The sequence below is a fragment of the Argentina silus genome (genome assembly GCF_951799395.1).
Source record: "Argentina silus genome assembly, chromosome: 11".
Taxonomy (NCBI): domain Eukaryota; kingdom Metazoa; phylum Chordata; class Actinopteri; order Argentiniformes; family Argentinidae; genus Argentina; species Argentina silus.
Genome location: NC_139665.1, coordinates 1,244,796 through 1,271,506, shown reverse-complemented (window position 1 = coordinate 1,271,506; position 26,711 = coordinate 1,244,796). Strand labels below are relative to the sequence as shown.

Genomic DNA, 26,711 nt, shown 5'->3' with positions numbered 1-26,711 from the left:
AGACATGAAGAAAAGATGATGATCATGCTTTACATGGGAAATCAAGCACTGGTGTGTGTGTGTGTGTGTGTGTGTGTGTGTGTGTGTGTGTGTGTGTGTGTGTGTGTGTGTGTGTGTGTGTGTGTTAACCTGCGTTCACCTTTTGAGACCAGCGTTCTCCAGAACCAGCTCCTCTAATCGACTGGAGCGGGCCACCACCCTCAGGATCTGTTCACACACATCTGTGGACTGCAAACACACACACCGTGTCAGTGTGAAGCGCACACACACACACACACACACACAGGCGCACACACACACACACACACAGGTGGTTCAGAAAAAAAAAAAAGTACCAGTTTGTGGTCCTTTGTGGAGAGCTTGGTGAACCATTGGTTAAACTCCAGGACTGCAATGATGGCAATCAGATCCCTGGGAGTCAGATAACAAACTCTATTGATACACATCTTATCCAGAACAACTCTGTTGGGGTAGCATCTGTTTCCTAAATGCTAGGATTTGTCTTGAGCAAGACGTGCAATCATTGAATGTTTGCGATGTGATCTGAGGTGGAGTAGGGCTATGCCAAGGACTCTGACAACATTATAAGTACATAATAATTACTTAATGGAATAAATAATTACTTTAATTGGGGGATACAAGTATGTATAAGAGTAGAACGAGATGGCCACACCCCCAGTACCCCCCTAGGTGGCAGTAGAGTACCTGTTCTCCAGGTGAATGAAGTCCTGCAGGTTCAACTCCCTGGTGTCCTGCGTGAGATAGATGGTGTCCACGTCCTGTAGGAAATCAACATGGACGTCACTAAGCAACACAAGACAGCACCTCAAAACCATCTGGATCGGCCGCCAACATGGGAGATATACAGTACCAGTCAAAGGTTTGGACACACCTTCTCATTCAATGGTTTTTCTTTATTTTTTATTATTTTCTACATTGTAGATTAATGTTGAAGACATCAAAACTATGAAGGAACACATATGGAATTATGTAGTAAACAAAAAAGTGTTAAACAAACCAGAATATGGTTTATATTTTAGATTCTTCAAAGTAGCCACCTTTTGCTTTGATGACAGCTTTGCACACTCTTGGCAAGATGTGTCCAAACTTTTGACTGGTACTGTACGTAATATGTAATATATGTAATGTAATGTAATATATATACTAGCATTACGACGGGCTGCCGCTGATTGATTTATTGATTTATTGATTGATTAATCCGCTCGATAAATCGATGAATCTGTACAGCCCTACAAATGATCAATATTGACTCAAACAGAAGCAGGCCTGACAGACAGCTGTGGGTCAGGTGGAGGCAGAGTGAGTGGTACTGACCCACTGGACCTCTTCCCGGTAGGGCAGTCCCAGCTGGTCACACAGGCACCAGTACATGTGGGAGAAACCACCTAGGACACAACACACAGAGACACACAGTGGCTCAGTTGGTAGAGCATGACGCTAACAACGCTTAGGTTGGGGGTTTGATTCCCACTGGGACCATATATACTGAAAATTGTATGCATTCGCTGCAATGTAAATAAACATTTAAATAATAACAATGCTGTAATAACAATGCTGTAATAACAATGCTGTAATAACAATGCTGTAATAACAATGCTGTAATAACAATGTATATTTGACAGGAAGGCTGAGGCAGGGAGAACATAAGAGAGACTAGAAATGATGCTATGGGAATTATTTTTTTTCAAAGCTGATCTACCCCCGCCCCCCATTACCACATGGTCCCAGGTCTGTGGCCCCCTGCTCCTCCCACAGAGCCTGGAGAGCACCTGTCCTCTCAGGAGGCTTCAGGGTCAGCTTCTTCATCACCTTCCTTTACACACACACACACACACACACACACACACACACACACATACACACACACACACACAGTGAGTGAGTGTAACAACTGTATTTGAATGCTTGGGTGAATAAGTGAATCTAGATGTACAGAGTTGAAGGGAGAGTCATACAGCACACAGAGAGAGAGAGAGAGAGGGAGGGAGGGAGGGAGGGAGGGAGGGTGGGAGGGTGGGACACCTACAGTGGGGACAGGCCAGGACACATCCTGTGCAGACAGGTCCCCATGTAGGCCACCACCTCGTCCACATCCTCCACAGAGCCCAGCTTCAGGAAGAGCTGTCCTCGGTCATATTCCAGCACCAACTGTAGGGGGCGCCACACAGAACGGAAACTCACTGCTCACTGGTTTAAACAGAGGGGATGTAATATGACTCTGAAGATTTCCAAGTGTCTCTAAATCAAATCAAATCAAAGTGTACACAGAACACAGCCGTAGACGGTGTAATTAACCGCTTCGGGGAAGCTAGCTCCTCAACAATGGAACAGTTGAGTCATAATAACACAATAAGCGGAGGTTCTCTGTGACCTGGGTGGGCGTGGTGCTGGTGATCCCCTGCAGGTCCAGGTAGTTAAAGGTCTGCTCGATCTGAAACAGACACACACAGGGACTGAAACCCATTCATTCCGGGTAGAATTCCAGGAATTCTTCAGAACAACAGGAGATAACAACGAAAAGTAGGTTTAGGAATGTTAACGGCGGAGATGGGAAAGGTGTTTTGTTGTGATGTTGTTTCTGAAGTTATAAATCACTTAGGAATGGATTCTGAATTAAAGTCTGGAGACGTCCGACACACACACACACACACACACACACACACACACACACACACACACACACACACACCACCCCCCCTGCACACAAACACACACACACACACACACACACAGCTGGCAGGGTGACATGGGAGAGGGAGAGAGGGAAAAGGGAGGTCAGAGCGCCTATCTCCCTGACACCAGAGGCCGGGGGGGGCCGGGAGGGGGAGAAACCTCCCCCTCCAGCTGTTGAATCTCCTCCATTGTCTCTGTACCCAAACCCCTCTGGGGAGACTGGCTCCCAGGAACAAACAGGTCTCTGTCCGACACACACACACACACACACACACACACACACACACACACAACTCTGCTCTGCTCTCAACACGTTATCTTACACTGACCTCTATGGAATGCATAGGAAAAATATTATCTATGGTATTATACAGTGCCTTAGCAAGGTTACCAGAGCAGAATACACACACACAGTATCACACAAACACACACACAGTATCACACAAACACACCATAAAGAAGAAATAGCATGAATATGTTTTAGACTCAGCATAAAGTGGAGCTTCAATTCTCTTTTTATAGTTCAAGGGTAACTAGAAGTCACCGTAAGAATGAAAAGTACAGTCTGAGTAAGAAGTGGCAGAAAAGACTTCTGCTCCGTCAGTGTGCACCAGGGGAGGCTGGCGGAGGTAGAAATCGAAGGACAGGCTCATTGTAATGCATGGAACAGAATGAGGAACGCGCGTTTTGATACCAGTCCTTATTCCGTTCCATGCAATGAGCCTGTCCTCCGATTTCTACCTCCACTGGCCTCCCCTGGCGTGCCCCCAGAAGGGTGCAGGTCCCACCAGATGGAGACAGCTGATATTTTTAGCCACAGTGCAGCTGAACAGCCTGTGGGAAAGAACAACTGGAAATGCTTTGCAGAAAAAAGCGAACTTTGAGGGAGGGGAAAGTAAGAGAGGGAGAGGGAGGGGGAGGGGGGGTGGAGGGGGATGGAGAGAAAGAGAGAGGGAGAGAGAGGATATGAAGGGAATGTAAGGCAGTAAATGAAAGAGTTATAGAGAGAAAGAGAGAGAAAGAAAGAGGGATAGAGAGAGAGAGAGAGAGAGAGAGAGAGAGAGAGAGAGAGAAAGGAGTTAGTAAAAAAATAAAAAAAAGACAGAAGTAGAGAGGGAATCTGCAGGGACTTGCTTCTCGGACGTCCGACTGCACAGGTAGAATTCCCAAAGCGCTCTGCAGAACAAGCGGGAGCACGTCTGGAGGTTGACTAACATTCCAAAAGAGACGGCCCATCTGGGACTGCCAGCCCAGCAGTCTGAGGGCAGGGACAATGCTAATTGAATTTCCTCCATAAATCCAGACAGATGTCTCTACCGAGGCTGAGCGGTGTGTTGTAATACAGTTAATTCCTTGTCTATGGTCACATCATTGGACAAAACAAAAGGAGAATTTGACAGTGGTTTTAAGCTCCAGTGGTTTTAAACAATAGTGATGTTAGGCCAGTGTTTTTCAACCTTTTTTGAGCCACGGCACATTTTTTACATTGAAAGAATCTTGCGGCACACCACCAACCAAAAATGTTACAAAATGACACTCTGTAGCCTGATACAATAATATCCGTAGACTCATCAAGTTGCAACGCAAATTTCCTACTGATGCGTATCTTTCCCAAAACATGACTTTCGATGTCTGTAGACATGTCATCAATACGCCTGGCAATTGTGTATCTGAGAGCGGGACTTTAGCTATGTCTTTAACCGCGTCAGGGCCGAGCATCTCATTGACAATGGCTTTGCAGGCAGGTAGTATTAATGTCTCTGCCACAGAGTGGGACTTTTTTAATTTAGCTACGAGTTCAGCAACTAGGTAACTAGCTTTGAGGGCTTTCTCATTTACCTTTGTGGTTTTTCCTCATAAAAGTTGCCTGTTTCTCTGTGTTTTCACGCAGGCGAACAAAATAGTCCATCGGTTTGTTTTGAAGCGACGGGTGTTTCGTTTGGAGATGGCGTTTAAGCTGCTTGGCACCATGGCGCTGTTGGACAGCTTCTCGCCACACACCAAGCATAATGGAGTCGGTGTCGTCTCATCCCCGGTGAAAGTAAATCCGAACGAAAGATAGCTTTCGCTGTATTGCCTCAAGCTCACCGTCTTTGCTTTCTTTTTACCACCACTCATACTAGGGCCTGGTACTTCACCTGGGTCAGAATCTTGTCCAGGGCCCAGTTCGGAGTTTGCATTTTTCCTTTTTAAAAACTTCGCCATCAGTGTCACCACGACCTGTCGCATGCGTCACTAATTCTCTTGTCTCTAAGAAGGAACGAGGCAATTAGCTACCTGCTGCCACCCGGACGAATATTACATTACTCTGCCAGTCACTATATTACAGCACAGACACTCGACAATGGCATATTATTTGCAGATAATAATTAATACATGTTAATTAAAAAAAAGTGAAATTGGATAATTTCTCACGGCACACCCAACAATCTCTCGCGGCACACAGCGGTTGGGAAACGCTGTGTTAGACAATACTTACCCTAAGCCTAACCCTATTTTTCAAGAATGATTAAGTGTAACAGTTAATAAGGTGTCAGACACACACAGACACACACACACACACACACACACCTTACCTTGCAGGGGAGACGTGTGGTCAGCAGGAAGGCACGGTGGAAAGCGAGAGCCTGTGGAGGAGAGAAGGAGAGAAGGAGAGAAGGAGAGGAGAGAAGGAGAGAAGGAGAGGAGGAGAGAAGAGAAGGAGAGAAGGAGAGAAGGAGAGGAGAAAAGGAGAGATCAGAAGAAGCCCAACACAGAGCTCCAAAATGTCTGACAATCCAACTATTTACTATCTTTTTATTATTAACCTTTATTTAGGCTGGGAGGTCCTACTGAGACCAAAGCTTTTAGAGGTTTTAAAAATATGAAACAGATCATTTTCGCCTTTTGGAAATTATTGGAAGTGGAATGTTATACACTCACTGAACACTTTATTAGGAACACCTGTACACCTTCTCATGGTGGAGGTGGTGGAACACCTGTACACCTTCTCATGGTGGAGGTGGTGGAATGGTGTGGGGAATGTTTTCTTGGCACACTTTAGACCTGTTAATACCAATCAATCATCGCTTGAATGCCACAGCCTATTTGAGTATTGTTGCTGATCATGTGCATCCCTTCATGGCCACAATTGACCCATCTTCTAATGGCTACTTTCAGCATGATAATGCACCAGGTCACAAAGCAAAAGTCATCTCAAACTGGTTTCATGAATATGACAATGAGTTCAGTGTTCTTCAGTGGCCTTCCCAGTCACCGGATCTGAATCCAATAGAACACCTTTAGGATGTGGTAGAACGGGAGATTCACAGCTTGAAAGTGCACCTGAAAAATCTGCAGGAATTGCGTGATGCAATCATGTCATCATGGACCAGAATCTCAAAGGAATGTTTCCAACATCTTGTGGAATCAATGCCACAAAGAATTTAGGCTGTTTTGAGAGCAAAGGGAGGCCCTACCCAGTATTAGTATAGTGTTCCTAATAAAGTGTTTCTTGAGTGTAGGTGTTTGAATTCCGATTTACTGCCCTGCCTATATTGGGGCTAAGTTTAGCCCAATTGTTAGGAACACCACTCCTCATGTCCTCTCCTCCGTTTACATTTTTGACATTTAGCAGATGCTTTTATCCAAAGCGACTTACAACAAGTACATTTGTCTAAAGTAAGTGAATCATCTATCCATCAGTCATCATGAGCAAAAATCTACCAGGTGACATTGGCAGTCACAATGCTAGAAGAAAGAAAGTGACTTTTTTTATTTTTTTATTATTAACAGTAGAAGAACTATACAGAGGGGTACTGGGGGGTGAAGAGGTCTTAAGGAGGGACCCCTGGACCACCCCAGGAGGGACCCCTGGACCACCCCAGGCCACAGATGCACGTTTCTGAGGCTGCCGAACTGACATCAGACCAACAAAACAGGAGCACATGTGCGAGCCAGAGGGCTCCTCCCTAACCCTGACTGAGACGGTCCAACAAAGGATGGACAGTGTGGCTGAAACCAAAGGCCAGAGAGACTAAATCTCTCCAGCAGGTCTGCAGCTGCTGCTTTCAACAGGGAGCATAAACATACTGGATGCTGGAATACAAATGTTTAAAGAAAGGCAGAGACATTCAGGCAGTGTCCTCCAGTCTTGGTCCTAGACATACACAGGGTAGAAATCAGAGGACGGCTCATTGTAATGCGCGGAACGGAATAAGGAATGGTGTCAGTTTGAAGATACCGTTCGTCATTCAGTTCCATGACTTCCATTGAGCCTGTCCTACGTCCACCACCACACCCCTGATTCAACTACTCAACCAATCACCAAGGGAGTAATGCGTCCAGAGGCGTGTTAGCAGTACCAGTACCAGTACCAGTACCTGGACCTGCACAGAACCACTGTAGAAGAACAACACTTTCGGGCGACAAATAAATGATTATACAGTTTCACGTACTGCATTAACTTATTGTTACATTCTAGATTCTGGGATAACAAATGTTAACAAATTGGAATGGTGGTGAACTGAATTTATGGGGGTTCAAGAAAGTTATTTGAATTCAAAATGGAGCTTATATTAGGACCATGGACTTCCAGAGTGAAAGTGTGTCTGGAGAGAGAGGGCTGACTGGGGCAGATAGCTGTGGAATGTTGGGATGGTGAGGTCTCTCAAGGCCAAATATGAGCATCGACCAAAGCGAGGTCTGAGCCAATGGGAGGGTGCAAGGCCTGCGGCCACGCCCACTCAACACTGAACAATCTGTTGCTGCTTTGAGCTCCTGTGATATGTCAGGTGTGTATGAGAGGACACCGCAAGGACACACACACACACACACACACACACACACACACACACACACACACACGTGTGCCTGTTCACATAGGCATGTACTGTACACAAGCACACACATGCTCCCATAAAACACACACACACACACACACACACACACACACACACACACACACACACTTGACCATTTCATACATGGATTAACAGCAACATCTTTTCGCAAGGCCCAGGAATGTGGTGTTGGGGTATTTGTCGGAGTCTGAGGTTGTCAGTGCCCTGGGGGGTAAATTCTGTGTCAAGTCGAGACATGATTGGTGAGGAGCCAACATACCACTGTAACGCAGAACCTCACAAAGGAACGACCCGTGAATGCACTGCTTCAGAACACAGTCTAGTGTGTACATATCTTTTCTTTGTAAACAAAAAATGTGTAACTTTGAAATGTTTCAAATTATGATTATTTCAAGATCACAGACATGCATCCAGAGCACGGTGATTCTGAGAATTTGAGAGTCACATTTCCCCAGCCCCCCCCCCCCCCCCCCCCCCCCCCGCCCCTCCCGCCCTCTCTTCATTTTCCACAAAAAGAAGTGGCTGGCCAGCTATTTCGCTGAACAACTCATCTGCGTATCTATTAACATTCCTGCCCTGGCCTGTGTTTACTCAAGTCCCCTGAGTTCTGTTTGCTCCGACGGCAGAAAATAATAAATATCATTGTGCCAAGAGTCTCCAGCAAGCTTAGATTTCCTAATCTCTTTCACCCAGAACCAGGTGGTAAAACCACAGCAGGGAGTGTCACTGTGGAGCTGAGAGACATGCAGTTACATGCAACTGGAGAAGACCATAACCCCCCAGTACTCCCCCCAGTACTCCCCCCCCCCCCCCCCTCCCCCCAGTACTCCCACCCCCACCCCTTCACTATTGTTCCTCCTCTTACGCAATTACCCACCGAAGGGCCGAAGGGCTCGGATGTCTCTTTTGAGAAAGTTGGGTCAATGACCTTTCACGACCTTGTTGGCCCAGGGTTGAACAGAACAGGGTTCAGACCTCACGTTGAGGTTGGTAGGAGTTGCAGAGGATGAGGTAAAGCTGAATAGCACCTGTAGACAGCAGGGGAGGCTGGTGGAGGCAGAAATCGGAGGACGGGCTCGTTGTAATGCACGGAATGGAATGAGGAGTTGTATCAAACGTGTTTGATAGCATTCCTCATTCCATTCCATGCATTACAATGAGCCTGTCCTCCGATTTCTGCCTCCACCAGCCTCCCCTGCTGCAGGTTAAGACAAATGAAGAAGTTAAGTTAAGAACGACAAGTAGTGCCCTTCCAGTAGTGCATACATACAGGACTGGATTTAAAGCTGCATTTAATCGTGTCAATTAAATAACTACAGGCCATGATCTCCATGTGACAGGTCACACAGAAACAGAAACATGACTAAACCCACCAACTGCCAAAGAGTTCCAGAACACTCTCCACCTAGAGAGCCAAGTGTTCTATGTGGTGTTTACCTAGCCCCGGTTCAGGCTTGATAATGACCCACAGAACCCCTGGTTCAGGATTCATAATGACCCACAGAACCCCCGGTTCAGGCTTGATAATGACCCACAGAACCCCTGGTTCAGGCTTGATAATGACCCACAGAACCCCCGGTTCAGGCTTGATAATGACCCACAGAACCCCTGGTTCAGGCTTGATAATGACCCACAGAACCCCTGGTTCAGGATTCATAATGACCCACAGACCATCTCAACTCAGTTACACTGGGCTAGGTAGGCCAGTCACAGCCAGAGGTCTGTTAGAACAAACGATTCCTGAAGTCTTACCAGAACTCGGTTTTCCACCTTGTCACCTTTGACCTCCTGTTTGACCCTCTTCTTCAGGATGACCTTGATGTTCCGTCCCACAGCATCCCTCACACTCTCTAGGAGGAAGACAAACAAACAAACCATGTTATTAATAACCATGTTATTAACAACCATGTTCTATTAATAACCATGTTATTAACAACCATGTTCTATTAACAACCATGTTATTAACAACCATGTTCTATTAACAACCATGTTATTAACAACCATGTTCTATTAACAACCATGTTATTAACAACCATGTTCTATTAGCCACGGAATCCAATCCAATCAATCGTTGGGGAGAAGGAGACAACACAGATGCACCCCCCCAGGGGAACACCCCCCCAGGGGGATCACCCCCCCAGGTGGAACACCCCCCCACCCCCCAGGGGGAACACCCCTCCAGGGGAACACCCCCCCACCCCCCAGGAGGAACACCCCCCCAGGGGGAACACCCCCCCAGGAGGAACACCCCCCCACCCCCCAGGAGGAACACCCCCCCAGGGGAACACCCCCCCAGGAGGAACACCCCCCCCCCCCCAGGGGAAACACCCCCCCAGGGGAACACCCCCCCAGGAGGAACACCCCCCCCCAGGGGGAACAGAGCTCTGGGCTCTGGCTCAGCCACCGTTCACAGGGTCACATTGTGGCGTTTTCTTTTTTAAATGGCCCACCGTTGACTTCAGGGGAGGCTGGCGAAGGTAGAAATCAGAGGACGGGCTCATTGTAATGCATAAAATGGAATGAGGAACTGTATCATACACTTTCAATATAATTCTAACGAAACCTCATCAATTGTTGATAGATCTTTATTTTGCACACCACACAGATTATTCCACTAGCTTGCAATATGGAGAAACTTCCCTTTAAGAAGGCCAGCTGAGGAAGGACTGGGGTCAGTCTGTTCTCATGAAGCATATCTAACCTTAGCAGTCCTGTTTTTCAGTGATTCCTGGCACAACGGCTTGATGGGAACAAAGGCTTGATGGAATCACCTAGGAATTCTCCTCTCTCTGGGCATGAGGTCATAACAGACTGAGATCAAAGAAGGCCCGGGGCCCAGTATTTCAAATCTTTCAATCCAGATCAGAATGATCCAGACTGCGGCCACGCCAGAGATTTGATTTGATCCTGGATAGCAAAAAAGAATCACCCTGATCCAGATTAAACATTATGAAATACTTGGCTCAGAAGACTGCTTTGAAGGAGATGAAGTTAGGAATGTACCACTAGGTGTAGTCAACAGGGGTTGTTGTTGAGTGTTATTGTTAGGGTTAGTTTTAGGGTTAGTTGTTTTTGTTAGATATCTGTGGTTTCTCAAGAGGACGACTTGCTGTCATCAGTTTCTATATATCTGTTTTTAAAGCCAAAACCAAAGAGTTTAGCTGTTCACACTCATTTGATTGTATGCCATAAACAAATCTGCGCACATATTTCTGAAAACCAATGATAACTGCAGCCCCTGTATACAGACTAGGCCTGACAGAGCTGCTCTTTCTCCCCCTCATGATGAATATTATTACATAGAAATGCCCTTTGATAACCAACCTCCCATGTCCCTGAGGAAGAATACCCCACTGTGAAATGACTGGTCTGGATAAGGTATTTAGTGTTTCTGGGGATGTGTGTGTGTGTGTGTCCTGACTGTGTCCTGACTGTCCGTGTGTGTGAGGATAGCAAGACGTCGCCACAGGCTGCTAACGGAGGACACACCTCCAGGCTCTACCGACCTGGTACCGAACCTGGGTTCCCGTAACACCGTGAAGGCAATCAGGTGCAACCGAAAACACGTTAAACATCCAGTTAGAAAAAGCACCAATTGTTTCAAATAAAGTCATTTTTCATTTAAAATGAATAGATTCGCACAATGACAGTCCTGTCACATGATCATTGTAAGGCAATGTTTGACTTTTAAAAACGTTTATTTATCTTACCAAGCAATTCTTTAGGAAAATCCGTAGTTTCTTCTGTCATATTTGCCAATTTTGGAGAGTTGTGAAAGTCAAAAACAGGCACAACGACAAAGATTATGAAAAGCAGGACATGGATGGAAATGACGGCGGTCTGAAACCGAAAAGTTCTCCGGTAACAAGTGGAGTTTGTTGACTACGGAGGGACCTGTCTACTCTCCATTCCTTCAGAAAAGCTCGTTATTGTGAAGACACTTAACAGTCTTCAGCTTTGAAATGACCGAATAAAAGTCAACAACCTTAGGAAATGGAAGATAACAGACTAACGCTTTTTAAATGCGAAGCCGCACTCGATGTCACTACAGAGGGAAGAATTACACATTTTTCAGTCAAGTCGTGAATAATGATCCCTCCTTTCTCAGAGAAAGGTAAGACACGGTCGACCTCCACCACCGCAGCAGGGAAAACGAGCCATCTGGTGGCAGGTGTGAAGTAGACCCCAGGCACCAGACTACAGACGACCAGGCCATCGACCACCATCAACACACACACACACACACACCAGTCACCCTTACGACCACCTCTGACTCCATGGACGGGTTCTGGGCAAACAAGGCTGACTATATTTACTCACTGATTGTTGGAAACACAAATATAAGATAAGAGTCTCTCATTTGTCTCATATGACAGGTATTTATAGCACACCACAGCATCACCACTGGTGTCCTCACATGTGTTACCATCAGAGGAACCTTCACAGTGCTTCTTACATATTGTTGCGTTTCTGCTGCTGTTCTGTGCCACCTTATGCTATTGCTATTTTTTTTCTTTTCTTTTCTATTATTAATATTATTATTGTTATTGTTATTGCACTGTTAATTGTTAGTGTTGATTGTTGCACTGTTGAGGAGTTGCTTCCCCTAAAGCATTTCATTATCCTGTGTCTTGTATATTGTGTACATGTCCACCAATAACACCAATAACATTTGATTAGATTTTATTTTTTTATTTGAACACAGCCAAATCGTTTAGAACTGATCATCATCGTCCGACTCTCAACATTTACATTTATGTAAGTCATTTATGTAAGTCATTTATGTAAGTCATTTATGTAAGTCATTTACCAACTATTCAGTACCATTGGTATCATAAATTAAATTAAATGTGATGATATTCTGAATGATTCTGGCACATGTTTCCAATCTCTAATGCAACAGGCCTTGTTGAAAGAATAGCAATTGCATGGCACTGGAGAATGAGTCTTGATCTTCCTGAAGACCCTACATTGTGGCTTAACAATGAAAATGCTAAAGTGTATTACTGTACATCACAACAAAATGACTTTTCAGAACAATAATGCAGACAAAGTGCTTTTTCACTGTCCTGGCGCCCCGCTGGTGGAACGAGCTTCCCACCACTGTCAGGACTGCAGAGTCACTACCGATCTTCCGCCGTAGATTGAAAACCATCTCTTCAGGCTACATCTTAACAGTCCCTCCTAAAGACCTCTTAAACCCCACTACCCCCCCTGTACTAACCCTAACCCCAACCCTTGAGACCTCTTCACCCCCACTACCCCCCTGTACAAGTTCTCTCCTGTTAATAAATAATAAAAAATAATAAAAAAAATCCTTCTGGCATTAAGACTGCCTACGGCCCCTGGTCTGAGCATTGATTACTTTGTCTTATGATGACTGATGGATAGATGATTCACTTACTTAAACAAATGTATTTGTTGTAAGTCGCTTTGGATAAAGGCGTCTGCTAAATGGCATAAATGTAAAGATGTAAATATAATAAAGTCTTCAGAGAGGGACTCTGTCATAACATGAGTTGGAGTGTCTGGTGTCTGCAAGGTGTCTTGGGTTAGGGTTAGGGTTAGGGTTAGGGTTACTCATAACATGAGTTGGATTGGAGCTGGATCTGCAAGGTGTCTTGGGTTAGGGTTAGGGTTAGGGTTAGGGTTACTCATAACATGAGTTGGATTGGAGCTGGATCTGCAAGGTGTCTTGGACATGAATCCAGAATGACTGGGGCCTTACGGGACCTACATACAGCTGCTCAGTATAAAGGAAGCTAATGATGAAACTAAAACACTGTTTGAGCTAATCAACTACAGGTCAGGGTCAAACCAGAAACACATATTTTAAGAAGTGGAACATCCCTTGAAGGACTGTGAACATTCATCGCCTTCCCATAACAACGACCAATAGACCAAGTCTTTTGACGACACCGTCGTTTTTATGCTTGTAGTTCATTAAGTGTCCACAACATAGCAGACAATATTGTGAAAGATGGAACAGTTGAGATGTCACAGGAGTGCAGTTAGTTAGTGGAGTGCTACAGGCCATTAACACTGAGCTGGACAACCTCTCTCAGAAACATGGTGCCAGAACACATATTTTTGCTATGCAAGACGATTAATCTGGCTTTAAAGGGGCAATCTGGGATTCAAACAGCAACAAAGTGATCTCCCCACCACTAGTTAACAGCAGAGGGACGGGTCTGGAGAAATATAACCACCCTCAAATTCATAGACGGAGCTGTGGATGCATGGGCTGACCATCCATGAGATCAAAATGATCGTTTGAACCATATTTTGAAGCTATACAGTGTTTTTACAATGGCATTGTTTAGGCCTACATACAATACAGTAAAACAAACATATATTTTGGGTTCTGAGAAGTAAGACAGTTGACAGGTAAGACAGTTGAACTAATCACACAAGGCATTTATAAATTGTTCTTCAAGAATCAATGTCTATATATAATACCAATCCCAGATTGCCCCTTTAAAAGAGTCAAATAGGCTGAGGAGCATTGGTGCAGAGGATGAATATCTTTTCCAGACACTACGCAGCATAATGCAGAATGCCTTTTTACGTGGATTAAATGTTCTGAAAACTGCCCTCAGGTCGGCCACTAAGACTCCACGTCGTACACGTAGACATGCATACTTATCTCTGAGCTGTACACAGGAAAAGCAGTAACCCTAACCCTAACCCTTGATGTTGCCACTTGCAAAACAGGTTGGCTAATTTTAGCTCTAGTTCCACCCGCATGATCTTTTTATACAAATTGTCAGACGGACGATAAACATGACCAACGTAGATACTTGCCTTGGTGGTGTCACCGTTTTTACAAACCAAAGGTAAACAATGTGTCATTGAGTGTTGAGGTTCAGGAATGTGTCGCAGAGATGTTTCACTAAACTTTGCTCACAGGAAGACTAAGGTTGCCATGAGAACCTTTCAACATAATGAAATGAGGCCACCTTACTGATTTGTATTATGTTTTAGGATGTTTTGATGTTCTTCATTTATGTATAATTGATGTTTAGTTTTCTACGCGGCTTCCTGTTTACGTCATGTTTACAATCACCTCGTGGATTTCTAGGAAGTGGTGGGCTGATAATCAAATTCACCTGAACCTTCACTGTCTAATTTGTATAGACTGAATAGTCTAGCTGTGGTTTAGGTGCCATAGAACAACATTCAGGGAAACAGGTTTCGTGACAGCAACAAGATGTACTTTGTACGCCAGATAACTAGATGCAAAATAGTGCACCTGGCACGCACAGTATATATACAGTATATTATATACAGTATATTACACAGTATATTACACAGTATATTACACTGTATGTTATTGTCAAATACATTTTGTGGAGATACAGAATCTGCATGGGGTCAATTCCATTTCAATGCAGTCAACTGAGGAAGTGAATTGAATTTCTAATCAAAGAATTGAAAAATTCTTAAGAAATCAAGCGGCCCTTTTCAGTTTTTGAATAGAAATTGCGATTCATTCCCTGAAACTGACTGAACTGAAATAGAATTGCCCACGCTAGAGATCTACTTGTGCACTTGTCAGGAAATGAGTCTGCTGTATTGAGTACGTTTATAATATATGCCATTTGGCAGCAGTGAGTCCATACATGCTTCAGTATAGATGGTCCCAGCGGGAATCGAACCCCCATCCTAAGCATTGTTAGCACCATGCTTTACCAACTGAGCCACAGAGAACAGACATTTTATTTGGAAATTAAACCACTCTGACCAAGGCTTGCCTACCTCACCCTGCCCCTACCTCACTATCATCTTCAACCTGCCCCTACCTCACTATCATCTTCAACCTGCCCCTACCTCACTATCATCTTCAACCTGCCCCTACCTCACTATCATCTTCACCCTGCCCCTACCTCACTATCATCTTCAACCTGCCCCTACCTCACCCTGCCCCTACCTCACTATCATCTTCACCCTGCCTCTACCTCACTATCATCTTCAACCTGCCCCTACCTCACCCTGCCCCTACCTCACTATCATCTTCAACCTGCCCCTACCTCACCCTGCCCCTACCTCACTATCATCTTCAACCTGCCCCTACCTCACCCTGCCCCTACCTCACTATCATCTTCAACCTGCCCCTACCTCACCCTGCCCCTACCTCACTATCATCTTCACCCTGCCCCTACCTCACTATCATCTTCACCCTGCCCCTACCTCACTATCATCTTCAACCTGCCTCTGGCTCATGGAACTGTTCCCTCTGTCTACAGAACTGCCGCCGTCACTCCAATACTTATGAAACCGGGTCGCGATCCCAGTTCCGGGAACAACTACCACTGCCTTGTCACCTCCCAACTCCAAGTCTTCATGACCACCAATGACCTGTTTACACCCCTACAGTCTGAATTCTACCCACTCCACAGTACTGAAACTGCCGTCATCAAAGTTGTCAATGACCTCCTCTCAACTGCTGACTGTTGCCCTCATCCTCCTTATTGTGTCAGAGCGTTTGACACAGTCAGACATAAACAGTCCCAACATCCCCACAAATTCCCCTCAGCTCTCATTTCCTTTTTCCTCAACTATGAAAAGCACTCAGTGTTCCCTGTGTGTACAGTGTAATGATCAGTAATCTGAAGGCCATGTGCTTCACAAAAAAGGATGTTATTGTGATAGTGTTTGGGCAATGCATTGACATCTGTAAATACCAGCAGAGGCACGCTGTATTTGATACCATTCCTCATTCCATGCCATGCATTACAATGAGCCCGTCCTCCGATTTCTACCTCCACCAGCCTCCACTGCTCCCTAGTGCATATCTGAAAGGAGCGTGACTTTCCATGTCTCTCGGATAGCTCAACCAACAGGCTGATGTCCTACTCACCATGCTGATGTCCTACTCACCATGCTGATGTCCTACTCACCATGCTGATGTCCTACTCACCATGCTGATGTCCTCCTCACCAGGCTGATGTCCTCCTCACCAGGCTGATGTCCTCCTCACCAGGCTGATGTCCTACTCACCATGCTGATGTCCTCCTCACCAGGCTGATGTCCTCCTCACCAGGCTGATGTCCTCCTCACCAGGCTGATGTCCTACTCACCAGGCTGATGTCCTACTCACCATGCTGATGTCCTCCTCACCAGGCTGATGTCCTCCTCACCATGCTGATGTCCTACTCACCATGCTGATGTCCTACTCACCATGCTGATGTCCTACTCACCATGCTGATGTCCTACTCACCATGCTGATGTCCTACTCACCAGGCTGATGTCCTCCTCACCAGGCTGATGTCCTACTCACCATGCTGATGTCCTCCTCACCATGCTGATGTCCTCCTCACCAGGCTGATGTCCTCCTCACCAGGCTGATGTCCTCCTCACCAGGCTGATGTCCTACTCACCAGGCTGATGTCCTACTCACCATGCTGATGTCCTCCTCACCAGGCTGATGTCCTCCTCACCATGCTGATGTCCTACTCACCATGCTGATGTCCTACTCACCATGCTGATGTCCTCCTCACCAGGCTGATGTCCTCCTCACCATGCTGATGTCCTACTCACCATGCTGATGTCCTACTCACCATGCTGATGTCCTACTCACCATGCTGATGTCCTCCTCACCATGCTGATGTCCTACTCACCAGGCTGCATTGGCCATTGAGGGCACTGCACTCCGCTGGCTCCTCTCCTACCTCGCCAATAGAAAACGCTCCATTCAGCCAAACGGCAGGACCTCCGACTCTGCCACCTGCCACACTGGCACCCAAACCGTCCAGAACAAAGTTATCTCATCAGCGATGTCACCGCTGTAGGACCCTCCCCCACGCATGCAACCGTTGTTCCGTCCCCTCTCATCCTGTCGCCACAGGAGCAACGCAGTCAAAGTCTCATTCTTCCACCTCTGCAGTGTTGAAACCCGTCCCTCCCTTTCCCACCCTGCTGCAAAAACACTCCTCACTCCTCCCCTGCTTCCCATCCTCCCACCTGGGTTACTGGATTTATCATATTCTTTTTGGTATCACCTGTTTTTATTTTATTTTATTTGTATTTATTCGTTCTCTGTGCAGCTCGCTTCTTTTTGTAAAGCGTATTTGGGTCTTAGAAAAGCTCTTCATAAGTTGTATGTATTTTTTCTATTGAAACTGAGACATTTTACATTGCCGTTGGCAAAGTTGAACATTTCAGAGTTGAGTTTGAGTGTTGTCACCCCCACTACCCCCCTGTACTAACCCTAACCCTCCCTGTACTAACCCTAACCCCAACCCTAGAGACCTCTTCACCCCCACTACCCCCCTGTACTAACCCTAACCCTCCCTGTACTAACCCTAACCCCAACCCTAGAGACCTCTTCACCCCCACTACCCCCCTGTACTAACCCTAACCCTCCCTGTACTAACCCTAACCCCAACCCTAGAGACCTCTTCACCCCCACTACCCCCCTGTACTAACCCTAACCCTCCCTGTACTAACCCTAACCCCAACCCTAGAGACCTCTTCACCCCCACTACCCCCCCTGTACTAACCCTAACCCTCCCTGTACTAACCCTAACCCCAACCCTAGAGACCTCTTCACCCCCACTACCCCCCTGTACTAACCCTAACCCTCCCTGTACTAACCCTAACCCCAACCCTAGAGACCTCTTCACCCCCACTACCCCCCCTGTACTAACCCTAACCCCAACCCTAGAGACCTCTTCACCCCCACTACCCCCCCTGTACTAACCCTAACCCTCCCTGTACTAACCCTAACCCTAACCCTAGAGACCTCTTCACCCCCACTACCCTCCCTGTACTAACCCTAACCCCAACCCTAGAGACCTCTTCACCCCCACTACCCCCCCTGTACTAACCCTAACCCCAACCCTTGAGACCTCTTCACCCCCACTACCCCCCCTGTACTAACCCTAACCCTAACCCTAGAGACCTCTTCACCCCCACTACCCCCCTGTACTAACCCTAACCCTAGAGACCTCTTCACCCCCACTACCCTCCCTGTACTAACCCTAACCCCAACCCTTGAGACCTCTTCACCCCCACTACCCCCCCTGTACTAACCCTAACCCTAGAGACCTCTTCACCCCCACTACCCTCCCTGTACTAACCCTAACCCCAACCCTTGAGACCTCTTCACCCCCACTACCCCCCCTGTACTAACCCTAACCCTTGAGACCTCTTCACCCCTACTTCCCCCCTGTACAAGTTCTCTCCTGTTAATAAATAATTAAAAAATTACGACTGCCAACGGCCCCTGGTGTGAGCATTGATTACTTTGTCTTATGATGACTGATGGATAGATGATTCACTTACTTAAACAAATGTATTGTTGTAAGTCACTTTGGATAAAGGCGTCTGCTAAATGCCATAAATGTAAATGTCATGGACTGTTTTTTTTTTTTTTTTCGTTTTTTTTAAACATGGCGGTTCCGACAGAAAATTGTAATTGTATCGAAATGTACGACCAATGCACATAAAAACTGTGATGTACTACTATAAATATTAGTACTAGACAGCTATCAGACATAAACAGTCCCAACATCCCCTTACTAACAACTTTAGAAATTCCCAAATTCCCAAAACACAAATTCCCCTCAGCTCTCATTTCCTTTTTCCTCAACTATGAAAAGCACTCAGTGTTCCCTGTGTGTACTGTGTAATGATCAGTAATCTGAAGGCCATGTGCTTCACAAAAAAGGATGTTATTGTGATAGTGTTTGGGCAATGCATTGACATCTGTAAATACCAGCAGAGGCACGCTGTATTTGATACCATTCCTCATTCCATTCCATGCATTACAATGAGCCCGTCCTCCGATTTCTACCTCCACCAGCCTCCACTGCTCCCTAGTGCATATCTGAAAGGAGCGTGACTTTCCATGTCTCTCGGATAGCTCAACCAACAGGCTGACATGTGGCTTTCATTCTTTCTGATTATGCCATTATGCTGTCATGGCGATGACTGTGTATTACAATGTCAGACTAATGTGTTGTTTCATCTTAGTTTATTTATCTAACCCTAACCCAAACTGTTCCACATACAACAACGTCCTAACGTCTGATTATTTGTGTCACTTGTAAACAAGAGTTTATCATTGTTGAACGTTGGGGTTAGACTTGAACATCAGGGTTAGACTTGAACATCAGGGTTGGACTTGAACATCAGGGTTAGACTTGAACATCAGGGTTGGACTTGAACATCAGGGTTAGACTTGAACATCAGGGTTAGACTTGAACGTCAGGATTAGACTTGAGGCGAGTGGAGGACACAGGAGAGGAGTCGTGTTCCTAAACAATTAAATGATATTGTACGTACAGTCATGAGAAAAAATTAGGACACCCTATGAAAACCTTTGTCTTCTTCAACATATTCAAACATATGGACATTTGATATTCATTTGAACAATATTGAAAAATTGAGGTAATATAACTAAACAAATACAACTGAAACAAATTATTTAAAAAATTATTGGTAAAATGTAATTAATAGAAATGCAATCTTCTTGTGAGGAAAAAGTTAGGACACCCCTACATTTAGTTCCACTTAAAATGCCTAAAATTATAATAAAGAGCACCACATCAGGTGCAAATGATTAGAACATCGTTACAGAGGATTTTGGAGGAGCCTGTCCTATTTAAACCTCAGATATTTAGTTTGGTTTGCTCTTGATTGTTGAAGTGAGTTGCATCACCATGGCGAGATCAAAAGAGCTCTCTGAGGCCTTCAGAAGAAAAATTGTAGATGCATATGAGTCTGGGAAGGGATATAAAAAGATCTCCAAACTATTCGAAATTGGCCATTCCACTGTCCGGAAAATAATTTACAAGTGGAGAACATTTAAAACCACCACCAACATGGCCAGGTCAGGCCGCCCAAGCAAGTTCAGCCTAAGAGCTGACCGAAAGATGCTTAAAGAAGTCTCCAACAATCCCAGAATGTCATCACGAGACCTACAGGTATCTCTTGCCACAATTGATGTCAAAGTACATGCATCCACCATAAGAAAGAGACTGAACAAGTTTGCATTACATGGGAGGTGTGCAAGGAGGAAACCCCTGCTGTCAAAAAAAAACATCAGGGCAAGACTAAAGTTTGCCAGAGAACACCTAGAGAAAGACCAGAACTTCTGGAACAATGTGCTTTGGACAGATGAATCCAAAGTTGAACTATTTGGGCACAGTAAGAGTAGACATGTTTGGCGCAAAACCAAGACAGCATTTGAGAACAAGAACCTCATACCAACTGTGAAGCATGGGGGTGGAAATGTCATGGTTTGGGGCTGCTTTTCTGCAGCAGGGCCTGGTCAGCTCACCATCATAGAATCCACTATGAATTTTGTATTGTATCAGAGGGTGCTTGAGGAAAATGTGAGACCATCTGTTCGAAAGTTGAAGCTGAAGCAGATGTGGACCATGCAACATGACAATGACCCAAAACATTCCAGTAAATCTACCAAGGAATGACTCAAGAAAAATAAATTGAGAGTTCTGGAATGGTCAAGTCAAAGCCCGGATCTTAATCTTATTGAGATGCTGTGGATTGATTTGAAACTGGCTGTGCATGCAAGACACCCCTCGAACATCACACAGCTGAAAGAATTCTGCAAGGAGGAGTGGGAAAAACTTTCTCCCAATTGATGTCAGAGACCTGTAGACAGTTATAAGAAACGTCTAATTGAGGTTATTTCAGCCAAGGGGGGCAATACTAGCTATTAGGGCATAGGGTGTCCTAACTTTTTCCTCAGTAGGAATTGGCATTATTGTTAATTTTTCGTTAAATAAATGATTACAAAGTTACATTTTCATAGTTTTTTGTTCAATTACATCCCCTTTATCTATAGACATTGTTAGAAAGAAGATAACATATTGATATGTCCATATTTTTAAGAGAATAACTTAATATTTTGGGGGGTGTCCTAACTTTTTCTCATGACTGTATTTTTAAATGTACCAGTGTAAACCCTGAATGCATCACTTCGTTAATAGTAAATTGTTATCGGTCTGAATAAGTGACTTGAGAGGATGTTGACTTTAAACAAAAATGACATAAGAGGTTTAAGCAGGTAAGAACTTTTACTTTAAACGGCAGATAATTAGATATACAACATGTTTCCATTTGATAATTTTGTGACAAAAACACCATACATTTTTTAATTACTGACAAATGTCAGTGTATCATAGGGAGATAACTTACAAAATGACCAACATTAAGTCCACAATCTAGGATTTGTTTTTCAGCAAAATGGCAGCCCTGCCACTTGTTTTGGTATTGCTGAGGGATGGGGCTATACATAAATATATAACCTCTCATATTCATAGACAGCGCTCTAGATGCAATGACTGACATTCTATTACATCCATGATAGAAGTGTCCCCTTTCCATTTAATAAAAAGAAGAACTATTTAAAATAAAGGTCTTCAGTCCACTGACGTGCCACAGCGTTTGACCTGCTCCTCAATACTCTGCAGTTTGCGTTCAATTTTTTTCGCAGCAATATTGGACCCTAACATCCGCAGCATCTCAGGCAGCTTCCTAAGCTGCTTTTTCCCTGCATTCTGGACCCACATGTTTGCGAGGTTGTCGAGATCCTTCCTGCAAAGTTTCATAACTTCCCCTCTGGGTAGCTTCGTCTGTCCTGCCGCTGGGTGCTTGTACACAAACTGACGCATCCTCCTCAGAGTCATCTTCTGGTGAGCGAAGAAAACGGGAAGGATTTCTCTCAGATAGTCAGCACCATCTGGAAGAAGACAAAATAAATAACATACAGGTAGACCGAGTTAAATCACCATACATACTGTAGAAGACAAACACATAAATCGGACAATTGATTTGCCTAATCAATTTCCATAGCACCCTGCTCATCATTCTGCAGGCTGTTTGCCCTGGTCGACCTGGGATGGGACAACAGCCAGGCTGCTGTTAGCAATGTTGGAGGGCTCTCCTTCCTCTGGTCTCTTAAGCCGGACGGTCCCAAATTCTGCTTTAATTTGATTATTAATTACTTTATCTCCTTGCCACTTCAAGGTGTTACCTATCAAATGGCATCCTGCTTTTGCAGGTCATCATATTTCTAATGTTATAAGCAGTTTAGTTTGGGTCTGGTTCTTCGGCGGAAATTAGTCAAATAGGGCTTTCAGCAGAAGAGGCTAGGGGGGTCCTAATGCTTCAGGGCAGGGACTGGGGCAATGCCCTGAATAGGGTGCTGGCCAGAGGAGGCTGGTGGAGGTAGAAATTGGGGGACAGGCTCATAAGGAATGGTGTCAACCGTGTGATACCATTCCTAATTTAATTCCGTGCATTACAATGAGCCCGTCCTCCGATTTCTACCTCCACCAGCCTCCCCTGGTGCTGTCTTACGGATGAGACCTATTACACCAAGGTCTTGACTCTCTGTGGTCACTAAAGATCCCATGGCACTTTTCGCAATAGTTGGGGCAGTAATAACCCCGGTGTCCTCCTGGCTAAACTCCCAAACTCATAATTGCCATCATTCACCTCCCTCTCCACTTTGATAGCTGACGTGGTGAGCTTTCTGGCGTAAAATGGCTGCCGTGGCATTCATTGATTAATCGGTCATCATCAAAAAGAAAAAGAAAACGGTTTAAAATGTGACTCACCGCGGTTATCGCTGCAGGAAGCACACAGGTTATCGTGCCAGCTGGAACCTTTCAGCACTAAGTGCTGTCCATGACTGCAGTTTGAGTGCGCAGAACAAGTCGTGAGCTCAGATATTGTAGAGGAATACATCCCCTCTGGACACTTTTCACACGCAGTGTCTTGCTCTGCGTTACCTGTGAAAAGATTTGGATATGTAATGTAAGTCTACTGTACGTATGAAAGTGGTTTTGGCATCGGTTGTAGGTGAGATAAAGTGACTTCATACACATTTCAATGCAGTTTTCACGTGCGTAAAACAAATTACCCTACCTTCAGATTTCACTCCATATCCCGAATGACATTCCCTATGTTTAACGCAAGCTTCGTTTCTCTTATTGAAGAAGTAACCCTCCTTGCATTCGCACACGAAGTCGAGGGTCGAAGAGCACGCCTGCTTCACCACTTTATTATCCGCGCAGAAGCGGCAGCGCAGACACCGGTTGATGTGGTTCCAGATCTCGGTGTAGGAGCCGGTTGGACACTGCGCGCAGTCGCTCTTCCGAGTAGCACTGCAGGGCTCACGGAGGTACGTCCCCGGGGGACAGCTGTCACACACCAACAGACTGCCGGTGTCGGGATCTTCCTTGTGGAAGGTGTGTTGTAGGGACATACTGGCGCCCACTCTGCCAATCACTAACATCGCCATCAACATAATCTGTGGAGATAAGCTTGTCAGTCAGGGAGCCTGGGTGTTTTTTTTCAAATTAATATTTGATAAATATTTGATAAATAACAATACATTTATAATAACCATGCAAAGCAAGGTGCATTCACATACCATTCTGTAAGACGTTCCACCCTGGGTCCAATCAGTGAGCTGTCTGGTCCTGATGAGGCCAGGAGGTTGCCTTTTAACAGGGACATCCCTGCCACTTCCCCTTTTCCCTGCCCCTCACACCCTGCCCTCTCCTCCTACTCCTCCTACTCCTCCTCTCCTTCCCCTTTTCCCTGCCTGTACTCCACTCTGACACGTGATTGGTGGAACCACAACAGAACAACAAGGAGATTCTGAGCAGGATGCTTTTAGAGTTTACTGCAACACAGGAACAGGATCACATAACCCCCCCCCCCCCCAAGAAAACACTGGCACACAATGTCCAATCAAGCTAATGGACATACAGGCACTCAGCCAAAAGAGCAATTGTTTCTTGTTCCAGAAAAGGGGAGGTGTGATGACATGTCTTAGCACTTATGGAAGGCCAGAGGCGTCTTATCAAAACATTTCACAACATGGGGGACCACTTTGTGAGCTGTTTTTGGACATTTTAATTACAAAGTACCCAGTGTTTGAATACCAAAAAACTTAGACACAGTGTCTAGGGGATTCTCTTCCATACAAGCCATGCAGGTTAAATACAAGAGAGGAGGAGTTTCTGCAACAATGTACATTTTATTAGGTACACCTTGCTAGTACCGGGTTGGACCGAGTGGTTATTTGAGTTACTGTGGTTATTTGAGTTACTGTTGCCTTTCTATCATCTCAAACTAGTCTGGCCATTCTCCTCTGACCTCTAGCATCAACAAGGCATTTTCGCCCAGAGAACTGCCGCTCACTGGATATTTTCTCTTTTTCGGACCATTCTCTGTAAACCCTAGAGATGGTTGTGCGTGAAAATCCCAGTAGATCAGCAGTTTCTGAAATACTCAGACCAGCCCGTCCGGCACCAACAACCATGCCACGTTCAAAGTCACTTAAATCACCTTTCTTCCCCATTCCGATGCTCGGTTTGAACTTCAGCAGGTCGTCTTGACCAGGTCTACATGCCTAAATGCATTGAGTTGCTGCCATGTGATTGGCTGATTAGATATTTGCGTTAACGAGCAGTTGAACAGGTGTACCTAATAAAGTGGCCGGTGAGTGTACACACGTGTACCAATCCCTGGGAGCCTTTTGATTATGTCACATGCTTACCTTTAGCACATCCATAATTTACGATGTGGTGAAATAATCTCTCAATTCCATGGTGCTCTGGTCTCATGATACAGCGGAAATAAAAATGTTTTGTCTTTCTGTGGAAGGGACTTGTTCTGTTGTTAGGAATCTGGAAGCACTCAGACACAGTCAGCACTTTCAGGACGGCCTTCAGTGACATCTCCATTTATTAGTTTGTTACAGGAAACGTTTAGCCAATGCAAGCTGTAATGAAATACAACACATTTATAATTTTACAGCTTTGAATATGGGTCATTTATTACTATATGCAGATGGAAATACAGGACGAGAAGACACAAGGAAAGAGAATTAACAATAGCAGAAACTTAATGTCACATAATACATAAATCAATAGTTCATTGAATCAGAATCAGAATCAGAATCAGAATTCTTTTATTTGTAGTATATTTGCACATACAGGAAATTGACTTGGTGAGGTTGGTGCATGGGACAGAAAAAACAAATAGCAAATATTGACAAGAAATTTACAAAATAGCAAAATATTAGTGGAATCACAATTAACGGAATTAAAGACTAAAAACAAACAAAGAAGTGCACACCAACACACTATTGGTCATATACTGTAGACGTACAGTACCAGTCAAAAGTTTGGACACACCTTCTCATTCAATGGTTTTTCTTTATTTTTTATTATTTTCTACATTGTAGATTAATTTTGAAGACATCAAAACTATGAAGGAACACATATGGAATTATGTAGTAAACAAAAAAGTGTTAAACAAACCAGAATATGTTTTATATTTTAGATTCTTCAAAGTAGCCACCTTTTGCTTTGATGACAGCTTTGCACACTCTTGGCAAGGTGTGTCCAAACTTTTGACAGGTACTGTATATATATATATATAACTTTTGACAGGTACTGTATATATATATATATATAACTTTTGACAGGTACTGTATATATATATAACTTTTGACAGGTACTGTATATATATATATATATATAACTTTTGACAGGTACTGTATGTATATATATAACTTTTGACAGGTACTGTATGTATATATATAACGTTTGACAGGTACTGTATATATATATATATATATAACTTTTGACAGGTACTGTATGTATATATATAACTTTTGACTGGTACTGTATGTGTGAAACAAGTCAAGTGTTGTTACATGTTGGGACTGTCTGTCTCTACATGTGAGAGACATCTAACCGTTTGACCAAACCTTTCGGGGTCAAAAACAGGAGCGTCGACCAAACTGGAGCTTAACAGGACGCATGGCTCTAAGACTAAAACAAACAAAGAAGTGCACACCAACACACTATTGGTCATATACTGTAGATGTATACACACTTGGAACACCACATCCTTATCATAAATTGTTAGCATTAATTCACCTCAATAGATCACTACTACATGTTTACATTCAAAACATGGTAGATAAAAAGAAAATGGCAGTTTTGGCACATATAAATGAATCATTGCACTATAAAACAATGTTGCACATCATCACAAACATTCCCTATACCTACACTCACCGGCCACTTTATTAGGTACACTTTATACAGGTTTCTAATAAAGTGGCTGGTGAGTGTACATACCTATATAACATCATACGGTGAGTGTACATACCTATATAAC

At 44.5% G+C, this 26,711-nt stretch overlaps 2 protein-coding genes across 2 annotated transcripts in view; both read right to left on the bottom strand.

The window, feature by feature from the left end:
* carmil1 (capping protein regulator and myosin 1 linker 1) overlaps positions 1–13,424 on the bottom strand; it is a 28,033-nt gene extending 14,609 nt beyond the window's left edge. The window contains exons 1-10 of the mRNA XM_083680745.1: positions 11,246–13,424; positions 9,288–9,385; positions 5,271–5,321; positions 2,393–2,452; positions 2,048–2,169; positions 1,737–1,834; positions 1,336–1,406; positions 706–779; positions 336–411; positions 140–228 (exon numbers count right to left, since the gene is read on the bottom strand). Of these exons, the coding sequence (XP_083536871.1) occupies positions 140–228; positions 336–411; positions 706–779; positions 1,336–1,406; positions 1,737–1,834; positions 2,048–2,169; positions 2,393–2,452; positions 5,271–5,321; positions 9,288–9,385; positions 11,246–11,285 (779 nt within the window). The 5' untranslated portion in view covers positions 11,286–13,424. The remainder of the gene's footprint in view (positions 1–139; positions 229–335; positions 412–705; positions 780–1,335; positions 1,407–1,736; positions 1,835–2,047; positions 2,170–2,392; positions 2,453–5,270; positions 5,322–9,287; positions 9,386–11,245) is intronic.
* An 8,148-nt stretch (positions 13,425–21,572) lies between these two features.
* tnfrsf11b (tumor necrosis factor receptor superfamily, member 11b) lies at positions 21,573–24,038 on the bottom strand. Its single transcript, XM_083680761.1, has 4 exons — positions 23,944–24,038; positions 23,436–23,820; positions 23,126–23,299; positions 21,573–22,245 (listed from the first exon to the last, which is right to left on the bottom strand). Exons 1-4 carry the CDS (start codon positions 23,944–23,946, stop codon positions 21,926–21,928), a joined length of 882 nt encoding a protein of 293 aa, XP_083536887.1. The 5' UTR covers positions 23,947–24,038; the 3' UTR covers positions 21,573–21,925.
* Positions 24,039–26,711: the final 2,673 nt, after the last annotated feature.